The 16,741-nt window shown below is 41.2% G+C and overlaps 1 protein-coding gene across 12 annotated transcripts in view; it reads left to right on the plus strand.

Annotated features, from left to right (window-relative positions):
* Positions 1-16,741, plus strand: part of TSPAN4 (tetraspanin 4) — a 468,762-nt gene that overhangs the window by 52,179 nt on the left and 399,842 nt on the right. The window contains exon 2 of one of the 12 annotated variants that reach the window (XM_075754865.1): positions 5,180-5,245. The exons of 10 other annotated variants lie outside the window; for them this stretch is intronic. In XM_075754865.1, coding sequence (XP_075610980.1) covers positions 5,205-5,245 — 41 coding nt within the window. In that variant the 5' untranslated portion in view covers positions 5,180-5,204. Of the gene's footprint in view, positions 1-5,179; positions 5,246-16,741 lie in introns of those variants that run through there. One more of the 12 variants, XM_075754875.1, reaches the window with a different exon arrangement.

A 16,741-nucleotide genomic window follows, 5' to 3' on the forward strand; every position in this document is an offset into this window, starting at 1 on the left:
TGCAACACCAGAGATTTGTATATCTTAATCCAGCTATGATCAGGACTCCAGCTGTAAAGATGGGAGTGTGCCATCCCAGCTGGGGTAATAGATTTACTGTTGGCCATACTACCAGTCACATTCATGGCAGAGGCTCTCTGAAGCTGGCAGAGAGCGTAGTCACTGCATATTTTACTGCAAGACATACATGAAAGCCAAAATGCTTGTATTGCCATTTATTAAGCAGTCTGTGTAGCTCTCTTGTTTTTCTTTTGTGGTAGCTTACATCCCAGAACACTTGGGGAACATGTGGTGCTCATTAGGTATTTCTCAATAGGTCAACAACAATCCCGATCTGGTGGAGGTCTGTGGTAACAGAGATTGCCAAACCACTAGTGTCTGACAAAGCCAAACTGCTTGTGGGATGGGAACCAGTTCACCTATCGTGGTCCTCTGTATTGCCAGTCTTGGAGACTTGTAGGTGACACTTGCTCCTCATTATTTTGAGATGTTGCATTTCTTTCCTTGTTTTTTGGCGTCCCGCTTGGGAATGCTGTCAGATGTTAGCAGCAGCAGGGAAATCATGGGGAAGCAGAGGTCCATTTGTACGTAGTAATGCAACCATGGGATGAGTGTGTGATTTTTAAAAAGATAATTGTGCCCAATCCTTCAAGGACCTTTGGTTGTCCTTTGTTTTAATGTGAAACATATGGCTGTAGTGTGATGCTGAGGATAATGATTCAAACCAGACACACAAATCCTTGATAGTGACTGTGATCTGTGTAGGCAAATAGAAAACTTCAACAGCCCCTTTAAATCTTGTGTTTGTATGCTTTTTTTTCAGTTAGCTTTGTCATCGGTTGCTCAATTGATTACTGGTAATTTGAATACATTTGAATAGAGACTGAAATAACACCCATATAGTAATTTTAGTTTCAGTTTAACTTATTTTCTCCAGCCCCCTGCATTTCATATTTTGAATGCAAGTAAAGAAAAGGGGGCTGGGAGGAAAATTGATTTATCATTGTGTCCTGCATATAACATTAACTAAATTTTTAAACAGAGCCATTACTAGGTAGTGGTTTCTGGTCACTGAGAGCTTGACTCACAAAAATATTTTGACACTAAAAGATACAGCTAGGCACTAATTTAAAGAAAAGACAGGTCCTATGACATTTAGGCTTCTAGAGCAAGCAGATTTCTGACTTTTCCACCTTGTTTGTAGCCGTAGAGTAGGAAAGAGAAACAAACTGTCCTGATTTTTTTTCAACTCTATTTTTCAAGTGAAGTATTGACATTTTGGGAAAATGCAAATAGGAGCATTCACTCTTTGGTACTTACTGAAAGCAGTACTTGACACTGTGCTATATTTATAAAGCTTGAGTTAACCTCAAAAGTCAAAGCTGTATTATGTGTGCAACTTTAAAAAGAGCCCTGTAACACTGAAATTTGGGGTAGGCATTGTTTTATGAAATACTTGAAAGGTTGTTTGAATGTCCTAAGTAGAACATGGAATAATTAGGCTGTAACATAATTCCTTTTAAAAAATCGTCTTAAATGGAAAACTAGGTTTGCATTCTAAAAATAAGAAGATACTTCATGTTGCTTTAAGGAAATAAACTAACTGCTTTTTTACTAGTCTTACAGTGAAGATCATCTTTCTTTGTGTTTAGGTACAAGCTTGGAGGAGAAGGAATAATAAATGCCTCTGTCATGGCTTCACTCCAACAAGATATATGAAATCAACATTAAAAGCCAGTGCATCAGTGCCTGTCACTGGCATACTGTTCTGCTGTTGTATGGCCAGGCAGGGAAGATGAATTAGCTGAGGGAGGAAATGGGTTTCTAGGATATTTTTCTACAGTCAGCAAAGTTAAGTGAGATGACAGCACTCAACTCATTTTGCTGTATTTAAAGTTTTGAGATACCTAGAACTTGAAATACTCAACACCCAAATAAACCTGGGTGAAGTTGATTTGTATCTTTCAGGCTCTATTAAGGTGTGTAGGGGAAAATCAAAGCCACACTGAGTAAAAGGTCCATGTAATATAGACCTCTTCACACACAATGGCTGTAGCAGGATGTAATCTGCAAAAAGTATCTTGTACTGCTCCTGTTCTGTAGGTCTCTTAAAAAATTGTTTGTTTGGATCACAAAATCTTGCCCTTAACGTGCCATTGATGTGGTTTGGGAGTTTCTGTAATTCAGAGCTCTTTGAGATGTTGGACATGGTTACAGAAAAATCTCCATCAGAAGGATCTTGTTTGCTCTTTTGCGTAACTGATGTCAGCTTAGTAAAAATTACTTTTTTTCCCCCTGCATCTGTTAACTGGAGATTCTGAACCTGCCTTTTGGCCATAGCAATGCATAGTAATAAAAAGGATGATCGAGAGAGGCTTTGGAAAAAGAACAGGTCCTTCCTCATGTACCAGCACACAAAGCAGCAGAATTTATTTTTAAGACTTACTATCCAGATTGTGTTTGAAAGAAAATGTAATTCACCAGCTGCATAGAATCGTACCAAATGAATTCAATTTACTGCTTTCAATTATCAGAGTCTTTGATCTGGTGTGTCAAAACCTAACCTTTTCACCCCTCTTCTCAGAAATGTTCCTGTGTTATGGAACTGGTGGTAGGCAGAGCTGAAGAAAGACTGCCTCAGTCAGATACAGCTAGCACAGAGTGTGCAGAAGGATTCAGATCTACCTGCTAGATGCTGCATGCCATCAGCTGCTCTTGTAGTAGGCAGTTTCTCTTGGCGTGGAATGGATTTGATATGTTAAGTTTAACAGTATGTTACCTTCCCTTAAAAGTAAGTCACTTAAAATTTTTAACCTAAGACATGAGATTCAGGAATCAGCTGGAGTAGCCAACCTGGAGGAGCAGGCTCCTGTCAGGACTGTTTGGGCACTGCATAGGCTGTGATTGGGCTGTAGTTATTAACGTTTTGGATTTAATTTATAAATTACCCCTTCTGGAGGCACTTGTGAGCCACAGCAACATGCTCCATTAGCCATGTACTGTTACCGGAAAGCGGCAAAATAATTCACTAAGACTTATTTTGAAGTTTTAGAAAGCAGGCATTCTTTATTGCAGCGCTGGGTGCACCGGGGATAACTCCACCTAACGTGCACACCCAAAAGACAAAACTAGCAAGTATTTATACTATGTTAATATACATATTCAGTATAATTCCGAGTAGTGCTTATCACATTCATGGATTTTCCGGGAACTCGTTAGCATATGCTAATGTCTTTCGCCCATGTTGGTTGGCACCTCCAGGTGGTCCTCAGGGGTCTTCAGACTCTGTCCTGGTATCACATATACCTTATCCCTCAAGGCTGGTTTTGTGATCACCTTGTAACTTTCTTATCTTTGCGCATCTGTTCTTCCAAGGCCGAGCTGTTTAAAATGAGACTGTTCCAGAGCTTCTTATCTTACAACTAATTATTTTCTAAGTTACAATGGTTTCCCTTTTGTTTGGTTACATCTATTGAGCAACGGCTCTAATTGCTTGAATTGATCTTAATATTTCAATATTCACAGGTATCAGTACAGCTTTGACGTGGTTCAGCCCCAGCCGGCAGCAGAGCCCCACGAGGCCGCTCACTCACCCCTCCCCCGGCGGGATGGGGAGGAGAATGGAAAAACAACGGCAAAGCCTCGAGGGTTGGGATAAGGGCAGTTTACTGGGACAGCAAGGGAGAGGGAAACAATCAACAACAGTACTGATAACAGATATTCACAATGGGTGATAACAGAGAACAATTTACAGATCCAATGGCCAACTGACCGACCAGCTGCTCAGCCCGTCCTGGAACCGTGCCACCCCCCCCACTGCCTGACTAGCCCCCTTTTATGGTGAGCATGATGACACATGGTATGGAATAGCCCCCGGCCAGCTTGGCTCACCTGTCCTGGCTCCTTGGGAAATTAACTCTATCCTTGCCAGAACCAGGACAAGCTCATAAACTGTGAGTTAGACTTGTCATTCATTCATTTTTCTAACTGCTTCTAAGTTCTTGTCATTTTAATTGCAAGAGTGCTTAGCAGGTCTGAACTGTCACATGTAGAAGGGCCAGTCCATTCCCTAAGACAGTGTACAGCTTAAGCAGAGAACACAGTGGTCTCTGCACCACATATGATAATTAAATTATTAATGGAAGTGAAGACCACAAGAGTTGAATCCAGATTGTGTATCTTATTCAGAGTCTCCTAAGGGCTTCCTTATTTTCTGGATTAATTGAAGACACACATTTCTCTCCCATTTCACTTCAGCTTTTTTTTTTTTTTTTTTTTTTGGGTCTTATTTTGCATGGTGTTTAAGGCTTAGGTGGAACAAAATTTTCATGCTATTCCCTTTTTACTTGCCAGAAAGTTCCATTGTCTCACAGTTCAGTCATAAGATTTAGTGTAGGAAAACTCAGTAATATTTCAAGATTGTAATTATCAATTGGTATGTTTAATATTGAGTTGAAAAGGGAAATTTTTTAGCTGAATTAATGACCAATGGCACTATTAATGCTAAATGAGTCCATCAAGGTCATGTTGTTATCATAAGTGTCAGGAATTTAACATGATTACACCATTATTGTACAGTTGCTGCTGTGTCTGATAGTTATTGTTGGTGTTGAAAAGGGACGCTGGTAGAGCTGGCAGGTGAAAAGCTTGACCCACTTCTCAAATTTTTGTTAATCTGTTAAAAAATACTTGATGAATTCCTGAAGACAGAGTTTGAGTGCACACGTGACTTTTTTTGAAATCTGTAGTGGCGATGACAAAACCAAAACACAGTCTAGCACCAACTTTGAATCTGAAGTAACGCTTTGATGAATAGTTCAGATAGTAAGTTTGTTGTCTTCACTGAATACTTGTATAATCTTATGTTCGTATGTTTGGGTGTAACCTTTATATATTAGGGATTGTGATTATTTTACTTCATTATATAAGGTGTAGGTGTTTTAACCCAGGCATAAGAGCCTTATCTGAAGTTTCATATATGCTCTGTCTAGGACTCATAATTTGACACTTGAAAATACGCTTGGACTGTAGCTCCAGGGATTGCTTTATGTAACGAACTTAAAATGCTTTTGCAACGTACATCTAGAGTACTGCAGAACGGATGGTCCTGACTTCCTCTTGCCTGTGGCTGTGTTTTTTCTCACTGTTTTCCTTATGCCAGATTTTTTTTTTTTTCCAGTTACTGACTTCACAACTGATTCTGAATGCTAGTGTCAGCACGAGAGGGGAGACAGGTAAAGAGCAGGTAGGCGGAGGGGAGTGAGAGCCAGATTGCCTTTCAGCAGCATCCTACACATCGATTAAAGTGACCATGGATTTGCCTCAGACACAGACTCTCCTGGCTGTCTCTGTATGCTCTTAGCTGTACCCAAGTACAACTGAGCTTGTTGGAGTATGGAGTTCTGACTGGTTGTTTTGATGATCGAGTTTGTAGCAGCAAACTAGTGTTGCAAACCAGCATTGGAGGCAGTGTAAGTAATCAGAGCGAGTGGTCTGCTCTGAGGCTGAACCTTGATATATTCACATTGTCTCAAACTCTACCTCTATGTAGTACCTGTAATAAAGAAGAGACTATAATAATGTGTGTGTACAAGTATACACATGAACATGCACACTATCAGTTCATGTTTTCACACTGTTATACCTGCTTTCTTCACTGGCATATGAAATAACTGAAGTATTGAAGACTGGTGTTAGAAGCTAGTTTCATTGGACAATGTTGCACACCACATACAGAACAGAGATGTCCTGTTATCCAGAGAATGTTTTTAATTTCTAGACTTCCAATACTTTGTTTCTCCTGAGGTGAAAGTTTTGTTCAGTTGAGAACCACTTTGGTAACCCTAAGCAGGGCTAGCTCTGCGTGGAAGAAGGTGCTGACAGTGTAACAGACTTGGAAAATGAGCTGTGATGCACCTAAAGGGGGAGCAAAACTGAAGCTCTGTGGATATTGTCACAGAATCAGCCTTGGCCTCCTTGTGAGCTGGTCTGAAGTCTCCTTATCTTTGATAGGCATTAGACAATATATGTTATCCTTGGCATGTGCTCCTGTAATCTGTGTGTATTCAACAGAAGAATGTCACTTGGTGGGTATGCTGCGTAATGTCTGCCTGATGCTGTCTGCAGGGCTTGTAGATGTATTTATAATGCAAGGGGAATCAGAGGAGTCACCCACACAACTGAAATGTTTTCAGGAGATAAAGGCTATTAAACTGCTTGAAAAGACCGGTTGGGTCTCTAGAGGGTGAAAAGCCAATTTTGACCTCACGGAAACTTTATTTGCTGATCTTACAAAGGAAGTGTTAACAGGAGAGAGAGATAAATCCATAATGGAATTACTTACTGCCTTACAAAATGTGCCCAGTAGCAAGATCCACAAAAGTTGTGTGCTCCTTAAAGAAAATGGGAACCAGAGGATAAAGCACACTTTCTTTTATTCCCCAATGGCCACTCCTTTTGTGGAATCCAACTTCTCACATCCATACTGTTTAGCACTCCCTTCCCTGGCAATGGGACTGTCCCACAGTAGGTGATGGTGATTACATCTGTGATTGAAGGGGAGGGTGAATACTTTACTGATTAGATTATAACATTTACTATCCCTGTTAGAGTAGTATAAATGTACTACTCTTTCTTGTTTGTTCTGTAGGAGTACAAACTATACTGGTATCAGGCGTTCTCCGTCTGGGATATTAACCCTGGTGCCTATGTACTGGAAAGCTTTTTCAGTAAAATATTATTTCTCAGTAGTTGGACTGGTTCCATCAGTGCAAAATTACTACCTTGATTAAACATTGCTCATTTCTTATCTGAAGGGAAGTACTGCAGTTTATTTGCTATTGTTAGGCTAGTATCTTTAAACATATTGATGCTTTTCTGAAAGGGCTATTTCTCCTACCCACTGCAACCCTTTTATTTCATTCCTAGGACTCTCCTTATTAAAGAGAAGAGACTTTTCTGTGTGCCTTTACTGGCATAGCAGTTAGAAGGGTGCAACTAATAGCGCGAGGGAAATGTTTGTTCAGAAAATATCCTTGTTACTTGATAAATTGGCCAAACCAGTGCTTGCTTTTGTATTAATTCCCTGACAGATGCTGCTGACCAGTGTAGGTGTATTTCCATTTAGGAAGTGAGAGATGAGAGGCACTCGATGAATTTGTTTTTGATGTTCTCTGTCTCTGCTCTGGCTTTTAAACTGGAGTTGTTGACATGAGGGTAGAACTGAGACATATGAAGTGTCTTCAGTTGGTGACTCAGGGTATGTGTGGACTGTTACTTTGACAAAGTCTCTAAAAAAAACGGAAAGACATCATGCAGTAGATGTTAACTGGGAGGTTATGGAAGTTGTCCTCAAGTTTGATAATTTGCTAACTTCATTCCCATTTCAAAACTGCCTGTCATCTTCTCTGTAGAAGTTTATATACGCAATTGTGGCCAGCTAGAGTTGCTGAGATGCTCATGGTTATGGAGATGAAGAAATTACTGTACTGTCTGGCTAGTTCAGAATACAAAGTGGGGTGGCTTTTGTGTACCACAGCAAAGGCATGACTGGTAAAGGAAGTTCCTTAAACTTGACTTTCTTGCAGGTGCAGGACTGAAGGGATCAGAGCTATAATTAGAATCACTTGCTCTTCCTTGTAGCATGTTGCCTTGCAACTGTAGCTTTACAGCAGAGGATTTATGCCTTTAGAGTATCTGTTGCTGCCACAGTGAGAATTGGGGTGTGGAGACACCAACCATTCATTGCACTAGACTTGTGAAGTTGTTTTTGTGCTATGAGAGCACAAGGTGGGAAGAGCTGTCCTCAGCTGGTGAGACCACCTCCTGCTGCATTCCATCAGTGTTATAACAGAATGGCAGTGGGCTTCAGTCTCCTCTTCTTTTCTTGCTTTCTTCTACTCAAAAAAGGTATCAGCCCTGGGCTCCCTTCAGGTAGCTTCCATGAGGGGGTAAATATAGGGCTTTCTCATTTTATTTTGCTGTATTCTTTTCCCACTTGCTCATCCTCCCCTCCCTGGTTGGTTGGGTTTTTGTGTAGTGGTTTTGTGCTGTGGTGGTGGTGGTGGTGGTGGTTGGTTTGGTTTTTTTTTTTTCCTCCCCAGGACCTGTAGCGTTTCCAAAAGGAGTGGGTCTGCAGGAATTATTTTTGCTAGTCCTTTTATATGTGCCTGTTGTGGCTTAACCCCAACCGGCAATTAAGCACCACGCAGCTGCTCCCTCACTCCCCCTGGTGGGATGGGGAGAAGGGTCGGAAAAGAAGTGTAACTTGCAGGTTGAGATAAAGACAGTTTAATAGGACAGAAAAGGAAGATAATAATAATAATAATGATAAAAGAATGTACAAAACAAGTGATGCACAGAGCAATTGCTCACCACCTGTTGATTGACCCTCAGATAGTTCCTGAGCCTAGGTGCTGCCTGCCCCGCCACTGTTCCCCCTTCTTCCTTTGTCATCTGTCATGTTGTGTCCGCCCCGCCTTAGGCAAATGAGTCTGGGACTCCACTGGGGTGGTTTTGTGAGGGAATTTCTTACAGCACTCTAGAGAACTGTTATCATCAATATGAACAGAACATACCTCGTTTGTTGTGGATTGACCTGTAACTGTTTATATGTGTCATATTTACCTGTGCATTCAAGTCATGAAGTCCAGGAAAGCATGATCACTTCTCAGGTGGAGAACAGTGAGAGAAAAATGTCTGTCTGCCGCCAAGATTCTTCCTGACCTCTCATGATAAGAAATGACTGGATACACTGCTCTTGAAAGGAAGGATGTTATTGGAGCCATACTAATGAATGGAGATGTACGAGTTCAGTTCTTATTTCTACCATAAACTTCTTTGTATGATGATGTGCAAGATTTTTAGACTCCTGAAAACCTGTAAATGAGGTAAATTGCTTTTATTTTCTCACAGCCTCACCTGTTTAAACTCTCATGTCTGTGAGGCAGGGACAATACCTGTTGCACAGAAGTACAGGAGGTGAAAGGGCCCAAGCTATCACGTCCTGTCTGCTTCCTTGTGCCAACTGTTCTGTGGTGAGTACAGCAGCAAGGGCATGGGAGAGACTAGAAGACACAGAGAGGTGGAGTGGCACTTTGAGGACTGTAAAGACATATTAGTGTAGAGGGGCATAAGAAAATATCTTTAAATATTTAGGATTTGAGAGATTTCAGAAGGTGTAGAAAAACTTTTGTTTTCTCATGAATTCAGGCTATGCCTTTTTTTGTGTGTCTTTTAAATGGGAGAGAAATGTAACATTATAAAGGCAGAAAGGAAAACTGCATGGTTCATGGAGGACAGAGGGAGGATGCCAGGCTTTAGTTTGGGGATGATGAGGAAAGGAGTGTGTTTTTGAGTTTACTGAAAGCAGTACATGTGGATTGGTGTTAGCAAAACCTTTACACTATGTGTGTCGCTGCTTTGTAAATGCTGACAAGTATCACTGTTATAGACTGTGCTAGATTCTGTACAGGGCGCTGATCTATATATGTTTTTTTCCTAGTAAAGGATATCTCCAATGCTAGATGTATGTAAAGGCATAGAGAAGAGTTTTGAAAAGCTACACAGAGCAGCTGTCATAATTTACTCTAATATCCTGCTATTTAGGATAACTAATGAGCGCGTCAGTACCTTGGGTATGTTGAGCCAGATCGTTAGTCAGTATAAAATGGCCTTGCTTCATGGACCTGGAGGGAGTTTCATGCTGTTTACCCCACCTGAGAACCTGTGTCCTAACCAGTATGGCAGGGCTGTGAAGGGCTGAGAGGAAGCTTGAGGTCCCTGGTAGCTTTTGTTAATATGCTGGATTGGCACAGATGAATCTTCAGCGTAATCTGTGCTTCCTTAGCTGGGAAGGAGGATGGCTTCCAAGTTGTCGAGTCTCATTCTCTTCTTTTTCCACACTCTTCCTCCTCACCTTCCCCAGTGGCTGGATTTCCCTCCAGGTGGAGGGGTGCAGGAAGGACACAGCTATGTGTGTGTTTGTGTGGTGAAGAAATATCACCAGTTCCTTGTATCAGGAACTGTGATGTAAATGTAGTCATATTTGCATGGAAGTGGGAATAGATAATGATTGATGAATCACGTACATTGAGAGATTAAGATATAGAAGGGAGATAGTATGGAACTGCTGGCTGGATTTGTGTCGACTGGAGATGAAATTGTGTACCTGGTTTAGTGTTGGGAATATTATGGCATTGGCATATCATGGAAACCACCGATCAGGTACAAGAAACAACTTGTTTTTCTAAGTTTGGGTGTTGTTTCTTAAACATCTCTCCAGCTCTGTAGCACACAAGCAACTTTTATCAGCTTGTACTTCACAGCTTGCCCATAATGAGGAATTACTTTCTTTGCGCCAGTTCCAGACTTTGCTTGACTTCCTGTGCCTGATGTTCAGCTCTTGTTCCCATCTAGCTGTTGAGGTATCATCTCTCTGCCTTATTCTCCCATGGACTGCCTGATGTTAAAGCAGACCAGAAGTGAGGGGTTGTTATCTTCATAGCAGGAGTTTACTTTTAAGTGATGCAAAGTTTTGATACAATCACAGCATGTTTCTTAAGTATAGTCTCACTGTATGTAACAGCAGCATTTCGTAGTTGAAAATTAAATATGTGCTTTGGTTGGCCATCTAACCACCATTTTGGTTAGCAGGGACCAGCTAACTCAGAGACTCAGACAACCCCGGTGCATCAGTGATGCTTATAATGCTGTATGAGCAGGCATTTCTGTAAGGGGCCCTCTTTCTTTTGGGTTCTGGATTGAGGCATTTTGTCTTCATTAGAGTAGTGCATGCTAGTTGTAATGGATGGGCATCAGCCAAGCATTGTTTGCAAGAGAGTGCAGCACTAGCTGTACAAAGTGACTAACAACATGCATATGAAGTATAAACTGGAGAGCGAGTTTAGACTGTGCCAGGCTGAAGACGAGACAGAAGAGCAAAGGCAGATGGCAGAAACTACTGGGGAGTGGTAAAGAAAGACATTACAGTTGTTATTGACTTGTGGACCTGGTGTGAGTGTAACAAGAGGTATTCTGGTTAGCCATAATGCTGTTAGAATACCAGTGGCCAGTGAAGAGCTGTTATTCCTGCAAGTTTAATCTCTACCTGTAGCATTTAATCTACTTGACCAACTCTTGTGTGATTGTAGCAAACCATAAGACAAGACAATCAAAGTGAAATGCTTTAAATTTAAATTTTCCTGGGGATGGTTGATTTATGTCTTATATAAATTTCTGAAGTTCCAAGATGGGCTCTCTATCTTGTCATAGACTTGTATGGAACTTTGAATTTTTTTTTTTCCACATATATATACACACATGTATCTTTTTTCCTGTTTCCCCTCATTTTTGTTAAGTATAAGCAGGTAATTATTTGTATGCTGTACTACCCAGTCTACCCAAAACAAAACCAGAAATTTCCTGAGGTAGACATGGTAAATAAGTATTGTGAGAGTTGATTTCTGTTATCAAAGGGCAGATTTTGGTCTCAAGGTGGCCCAGTTAGTTGGAGTGTTCTCTCTGTTGTGTGTGAGAACTGAGAGGCAGAGAAGTGAAGACTCTAGTCCCACTCATAACAGCTTTGTCTGTATAACAGGGGTCTGGAGAGGAGGTAAAGAACTGCATCTGCTGTCAAGTTGCTTTAACAAATATCGTGCGATGTGGCATTACTGCAACTAACTCGGCACAAAACTTTCAAAAAACCTCTAAATAATGTAAAGATGTTGATTCTGAAGCCATTTAGGGTCTCTTGACTGAGTGTAACATATTTCAAAATCTTTGTAGTGCTTTAAGCCAACCTTCATTTATACAGCAGGACTTAAAGCAAACATAGAAGACAATGTTCATTCTTCATGAGATGCATTTGGTTTTCTGGAGGCCTAGTGGTGCTAATGATCCCATTAAAGGAGTTTCTTAAATCCTTCTCCAGAGGGAAGGTGTTTGAGGTACCAGCAATGTGTATACTTGTTTAGTAACTTTGCTATAAATACCTAGTATCTAGGTACTGGTTTGGATGCTTGCTAACCTTTGCAAATAAGTGCGGGTTGGAACCTGTTATTGATTTTGCCTGAAAGGTGATAGTTTGACTCCTGTATAGACCACAAATAAATTTTCAATGTACTCTGTGCAGTCATCCTGTAATGAGCCTCTCATCTTGTCACTCGGACTATGTGCTTGAGAGTGTTACCCAAGGCACCCAAATTTTGCAGGACTTGAGAAGGGTAGGGCAGCAGGTTGTGAAGTCCTGGGGATGCTCTGTGACAAGAGAGGGGGTAAGTGTGTGTTGAAAGGGGTTTGGCTGGAGGGGTGAATGCTCACCCCAGACCGAATGGGGTATGGGCCTATGAGTCTGTGGGGAAATCCAGCAGTTAAGACTGTCATAAAGTTGCTTAGAGCAACACTTGTCAAAGAGAAGATCTCATTGGACAATGTGAGTTGTCCTGGCCCAGACAGATCTGAGTTGTACTTTACTTCACCCACTGACTAGGTCACATCCAGTGTTCGCACCATTGCCAAACACCAGTGCTCTTAAATTACTGCGCAGCAGCTCTGCATTTACCACAAAGTGCCTGCCATAGCTGGCCCAGCAAGAGAGTGTTATTTTGTAATAGCTGGCTGACGTGCTCGCAGCCACTGCTTCATTGCTCTGCCAGCAAGGGGGGCCTGTGGCCAGATCCAGTTACTCTGTGGCCAGATGGAGGATCATGGCAGAGGCAGTTGCTACAACCTGAGATAGAAAACTTACTTGGTTTGTGTGTTTTGGATGGTTGATTTAGGAGAGAAAATGATCTAGACTTGCCTTGAAATTGGGAATGTGTTGTTTTAACTCTGTGAAATTACCACAAAGAGCAAAGATAGGATAGATGTGTCGTCTTCTTCTCCCTGGAAATATTGTGGTAAAAATTGTGATGTAGTTTACTGCCTTAGAGATTTTCAGGGAGCAAAACATGTGTCTTGGTGTGTAACCACAGCAAAAAATGAAGATAACAGTCATTTTAAGTCACTAGCATAAAAGGAAAAGCTGAAAACCTTTAAAAGAAAGAGGGAGGGGGCTAAGAGGAGCAAGTACTTTGAAGAAATTACAGCACTACAAAACTTAGTGCTGTGTCCTTAAGTGCTTGACTTGATTGATTGGGGTAGGAAATTAAATGACATGTAAAGTGCTGTTGTTACCACCAAAATTTCCTTTGCCTACACTGGCTGGTTTTCCTGTTTACCTTGTTCCTCCACAGGTGCTTGAGTGTTTGCTCAGGACATGCTTGTGGGATGGCATTTACCTGCCTGTTGCTCCCCTTGGAGCTGGGTGTTCACTGGGAGCATGGGGTCTCTTGGTTCATCTCCCCGCTCTGCGGCATACTCCTTGGGAAGGTCATTTACATCAAGTGTTGTGGATGATTTCAGGGCAGCTTGAAGTGTTGCTGTGACTCAATGTCATGCCACAACATCAGGTGGGCCTCTGAAAGAGTGTGGTGTGACCCTGGACCTAGCCAGTAAACCATAAGTTAGCTCAGGCAGTGCTGCATTACTCTTGCCCAGAGAGAGCTTGCGGGGTAGGGGGGGGGGGGGGGGATATGGATCCTGCTGTTGGTGGTGTTGCCTTTCTCATAGCGTCTCAGGTCCATACCCATCACAGCATGGGAAGGGTAGTCCTTCTTGTGCTTCTAAGGATGACAGAGGGACAAATGTTTGCAATATTGTGATGCTATAAGAGATGTATCAGCTCTTTGGGAATTGGAGTAACTCCTTTAGAAAATACCTATGATCTCTACTTAAAGCCTTACAGTGAGAGAGAGTTGGCTGTGTACACTGAGAATATATTTCAGGAGCTAAGTACCTGTCATATTTTAAAGCCACTTTATGTTTCTGAAAGCCCTGGAATCACTGGGCAAGTATTGGAATCAATGCATTTAAGTAGTGCTATGTCTATATTTGTGTGTGTGTATAATCATATATATGAAATTAAATGTATTCTCTGAAAAGAAACATCTTCAATGATGAATTTGAAATAATAACAAATCAAATTAAGATTTAAACTTTCCCTAACCATTTAGTAGCACTTAAATTAAAAAGTATTTACCAGTGCAGGTTTGGCTAGGGCTTTACAGGAAAATGAAAGTGTTCAAACCACAGGAAATCAATGGCTTAGTTGCCTGGAAAAAAGTGTTCACTGCAGTGCCAGGATTACCTGTGAGAGCAATAGCCTATTCTGCAGATGTAGGGACAATATTTGTCACGTAAGTTTTACAGCAATATTGGTTCCACGACGGGTAACTTGAAGTTGTGAGACTGCCATATAGCTTGAGCCAGGGAAGGATTGAAGAAAGACTAAATGAAGGATAGTGAGATATTCTCCTCTTTCTGTTAGAATCAGTCACATTTCCTTACTTTCTTTCACTATAGACAATACTATTTTGAAAACAGTTTTAAAGGTAAAGTTTGTTAAACCTACTTTCTTGTCTTGGTGAGCCACCAAGTTTGGGGCAGTTGAGGTAGTAAATAGATGCTGTTTCTGGAGATTTTGAGATTAGATTTTCCTCCAAGGACAACTTGACATAAAGTAAAAGTTAAAACAACATCAAAAAATAAAAGAAGAGACAAACAAACCAACCACACCCCAACTTTAGTAAAAAGGAAATCCATCATTCATTCATCTAAAAATGGCAAAAATTGAAACTTGAATAAATATATCATTGCATAACTGCTTAGCCAAATGAATAGTGATGTATCTTCCTTAACAAATTTGCATGCTGAACTTTAGCGTATTTTTTTTTTAATCTAATCATCTATAAGTTTTCATAGTTACTAAGGAGGGGGAATCACCCTTTTCCAGGCATAATAGCTAAAAATGGAAACCAAGTTTAAAGCTGCTGACCTTACTCAAGGTTTCATATTTTGGACTTCTAATCACTTTGTTTTAATTATGAATACTGAAACTATTAAATTATTAGTGCAGGTCATAATAGTGTCTGAATTATGAATGGTCAGCATCAGGCAGCCTCTCCTTTCTGGCAGGTACAGAACGGTGTTGTGGGAGCCGCTTCTGTGCCTTCTGGTCAGATGTAACACGTCCCACAGAGAAAGAACCTCTGCCTGTTTCCATGGTGGCTGAAGTTGGGTGGCTCTGTACCACAAGTGACTGTTTTGAGTTGGTTCTGTTATCTCTGGTTGTATGTCCAGTGCTGGGTGCTTGCAGAGCTCCTTAGCCCCACTTGTGCAAGCGTAGGTAAGAGCGATGATGTCTGGAAACAGAAATAAATTGTCTAGCACAACACTCTGGATTTCACATGATTATTTAAACCCCTATAATTTCTGGTCTCAAAGTAACCTATTTTATTTCACATTCAATGTAGCACAGATCTCCTTGGGATCTAGTTACACTAGTTAGAAAGGCAGACATTGAGAGTTAGATGACAATGATGGAAAACAATGGCTGATGCAGAGAGGTTTTCAGGAGTCTGCTACATTTCAGCCTCCCTTGTAGGTTTACCTGCTTTGAGGAGTAACTGCCTTCTCAGGTTGCACTGGGACAGTGTCATCCTACCCAAAGGGACGGATTGTTGATGTTGCTGATTCCACCTAGAGTGCACAGGGTATGTAAGAACTTAAAGCCTCATCTTTCTGCTCTGTATTTGGGAATAAAGGTAATAAAAGTGAAAGCACCTCTGCAGAAGAGGGAATTTTCTCACGGATCAGGCTGACATTTGGGAATAGCCAAAGGAGGATCACAGACCCTGCAGGTTGCAGTGCTTAATGCTGAGCACAGATGCCTTTGCGAGCAGAAACACAGGATGCAAAATATTTAACAAAACCATGTCAGGCCCACAGGAGGTATGCAGAGAGTGCAAGTGGGTATTTAGGGCAGAGTGCTTGAGTGGTGATCTGCTGTTTGCACTAACTCTAATGGAAGTTACGTGTGCTTATCGTTTTCAGCTGATAAGCAAGCGTGCTCCAGTCCCATTTCCTGGACTTCATAAAGACTAACTCCAAAGAGTAAAATCAATCCAGTGGTTTTCAGAGGCAAGAGTGAAGCACATGTTGCAGGAACATGGTTGCAGGGTTAATGCTGATGTAAGGAAGATAAGAATAGCGTAGAGTTCAGGAAATCCTAAAATAGGAGTGGGAAGGGAGTATCTATTTATATATTCCCCTATGTTTTATATATACGTGAGGGTAATTCAAGTATTGAAGCTTGTGCAGGTATCAGCCGGAGATAGCTTATCTGGCAGACTTGCTGGGTTTTGAGTACATGGTGATGAGTATGGGCATGGCAGGACAGTTGTAGTCTTTTCTGAGGGTGAGGAGACATCTTGCATCAAGCAATAGGAATTGAAAGAAGAGATTTCAAATAAACAGAATGATTGCAAGTTGTTAAGTGGAGTTTTGTTTGAGGGGAGAACATGTGAGCAAGAAATACAATGTTACCTTAATTCTAAAAAAATAAAATTAAAAAGTGGGTGTGGGTGGGAGATTGGTGGGTGGTTGTGCAGAGATGAAACTTGCTGACATTTCTTTTTGGTAGTTTTTCTCTTAAACAAGAGCAAACAGTGCTCATATCTGCTTTAAAATGTTTTCCACAGCCTCTTGTGTCTAGTAGGACTTCACAGAATAGTTTTTTTTTGTTGCAGACACTGTTTGCTAATGCAAGATTACAGGCAATCAGAAAATTTTCTGATATAGTCGCAGTAGTTGGAAGCAGAGCAGAGACTGAAAAATGCCCCTTGCCACTGGTGGAGGTGGCTGT

This window comes from Balearica regulorum, chromosome 5 (assembly GCF_011004875.1).
Source record: "Balearica regulorum gibbericeps isolate bBalReg1 chromosome 5, bBalReg1.pri, whole genome shotgun sequence".
Lineage (NCBI taxonomy): Eukaryota > Metazoa > Chordata > Aves > Gruiformes > Gruidae > Balearica > Balearica regulorum.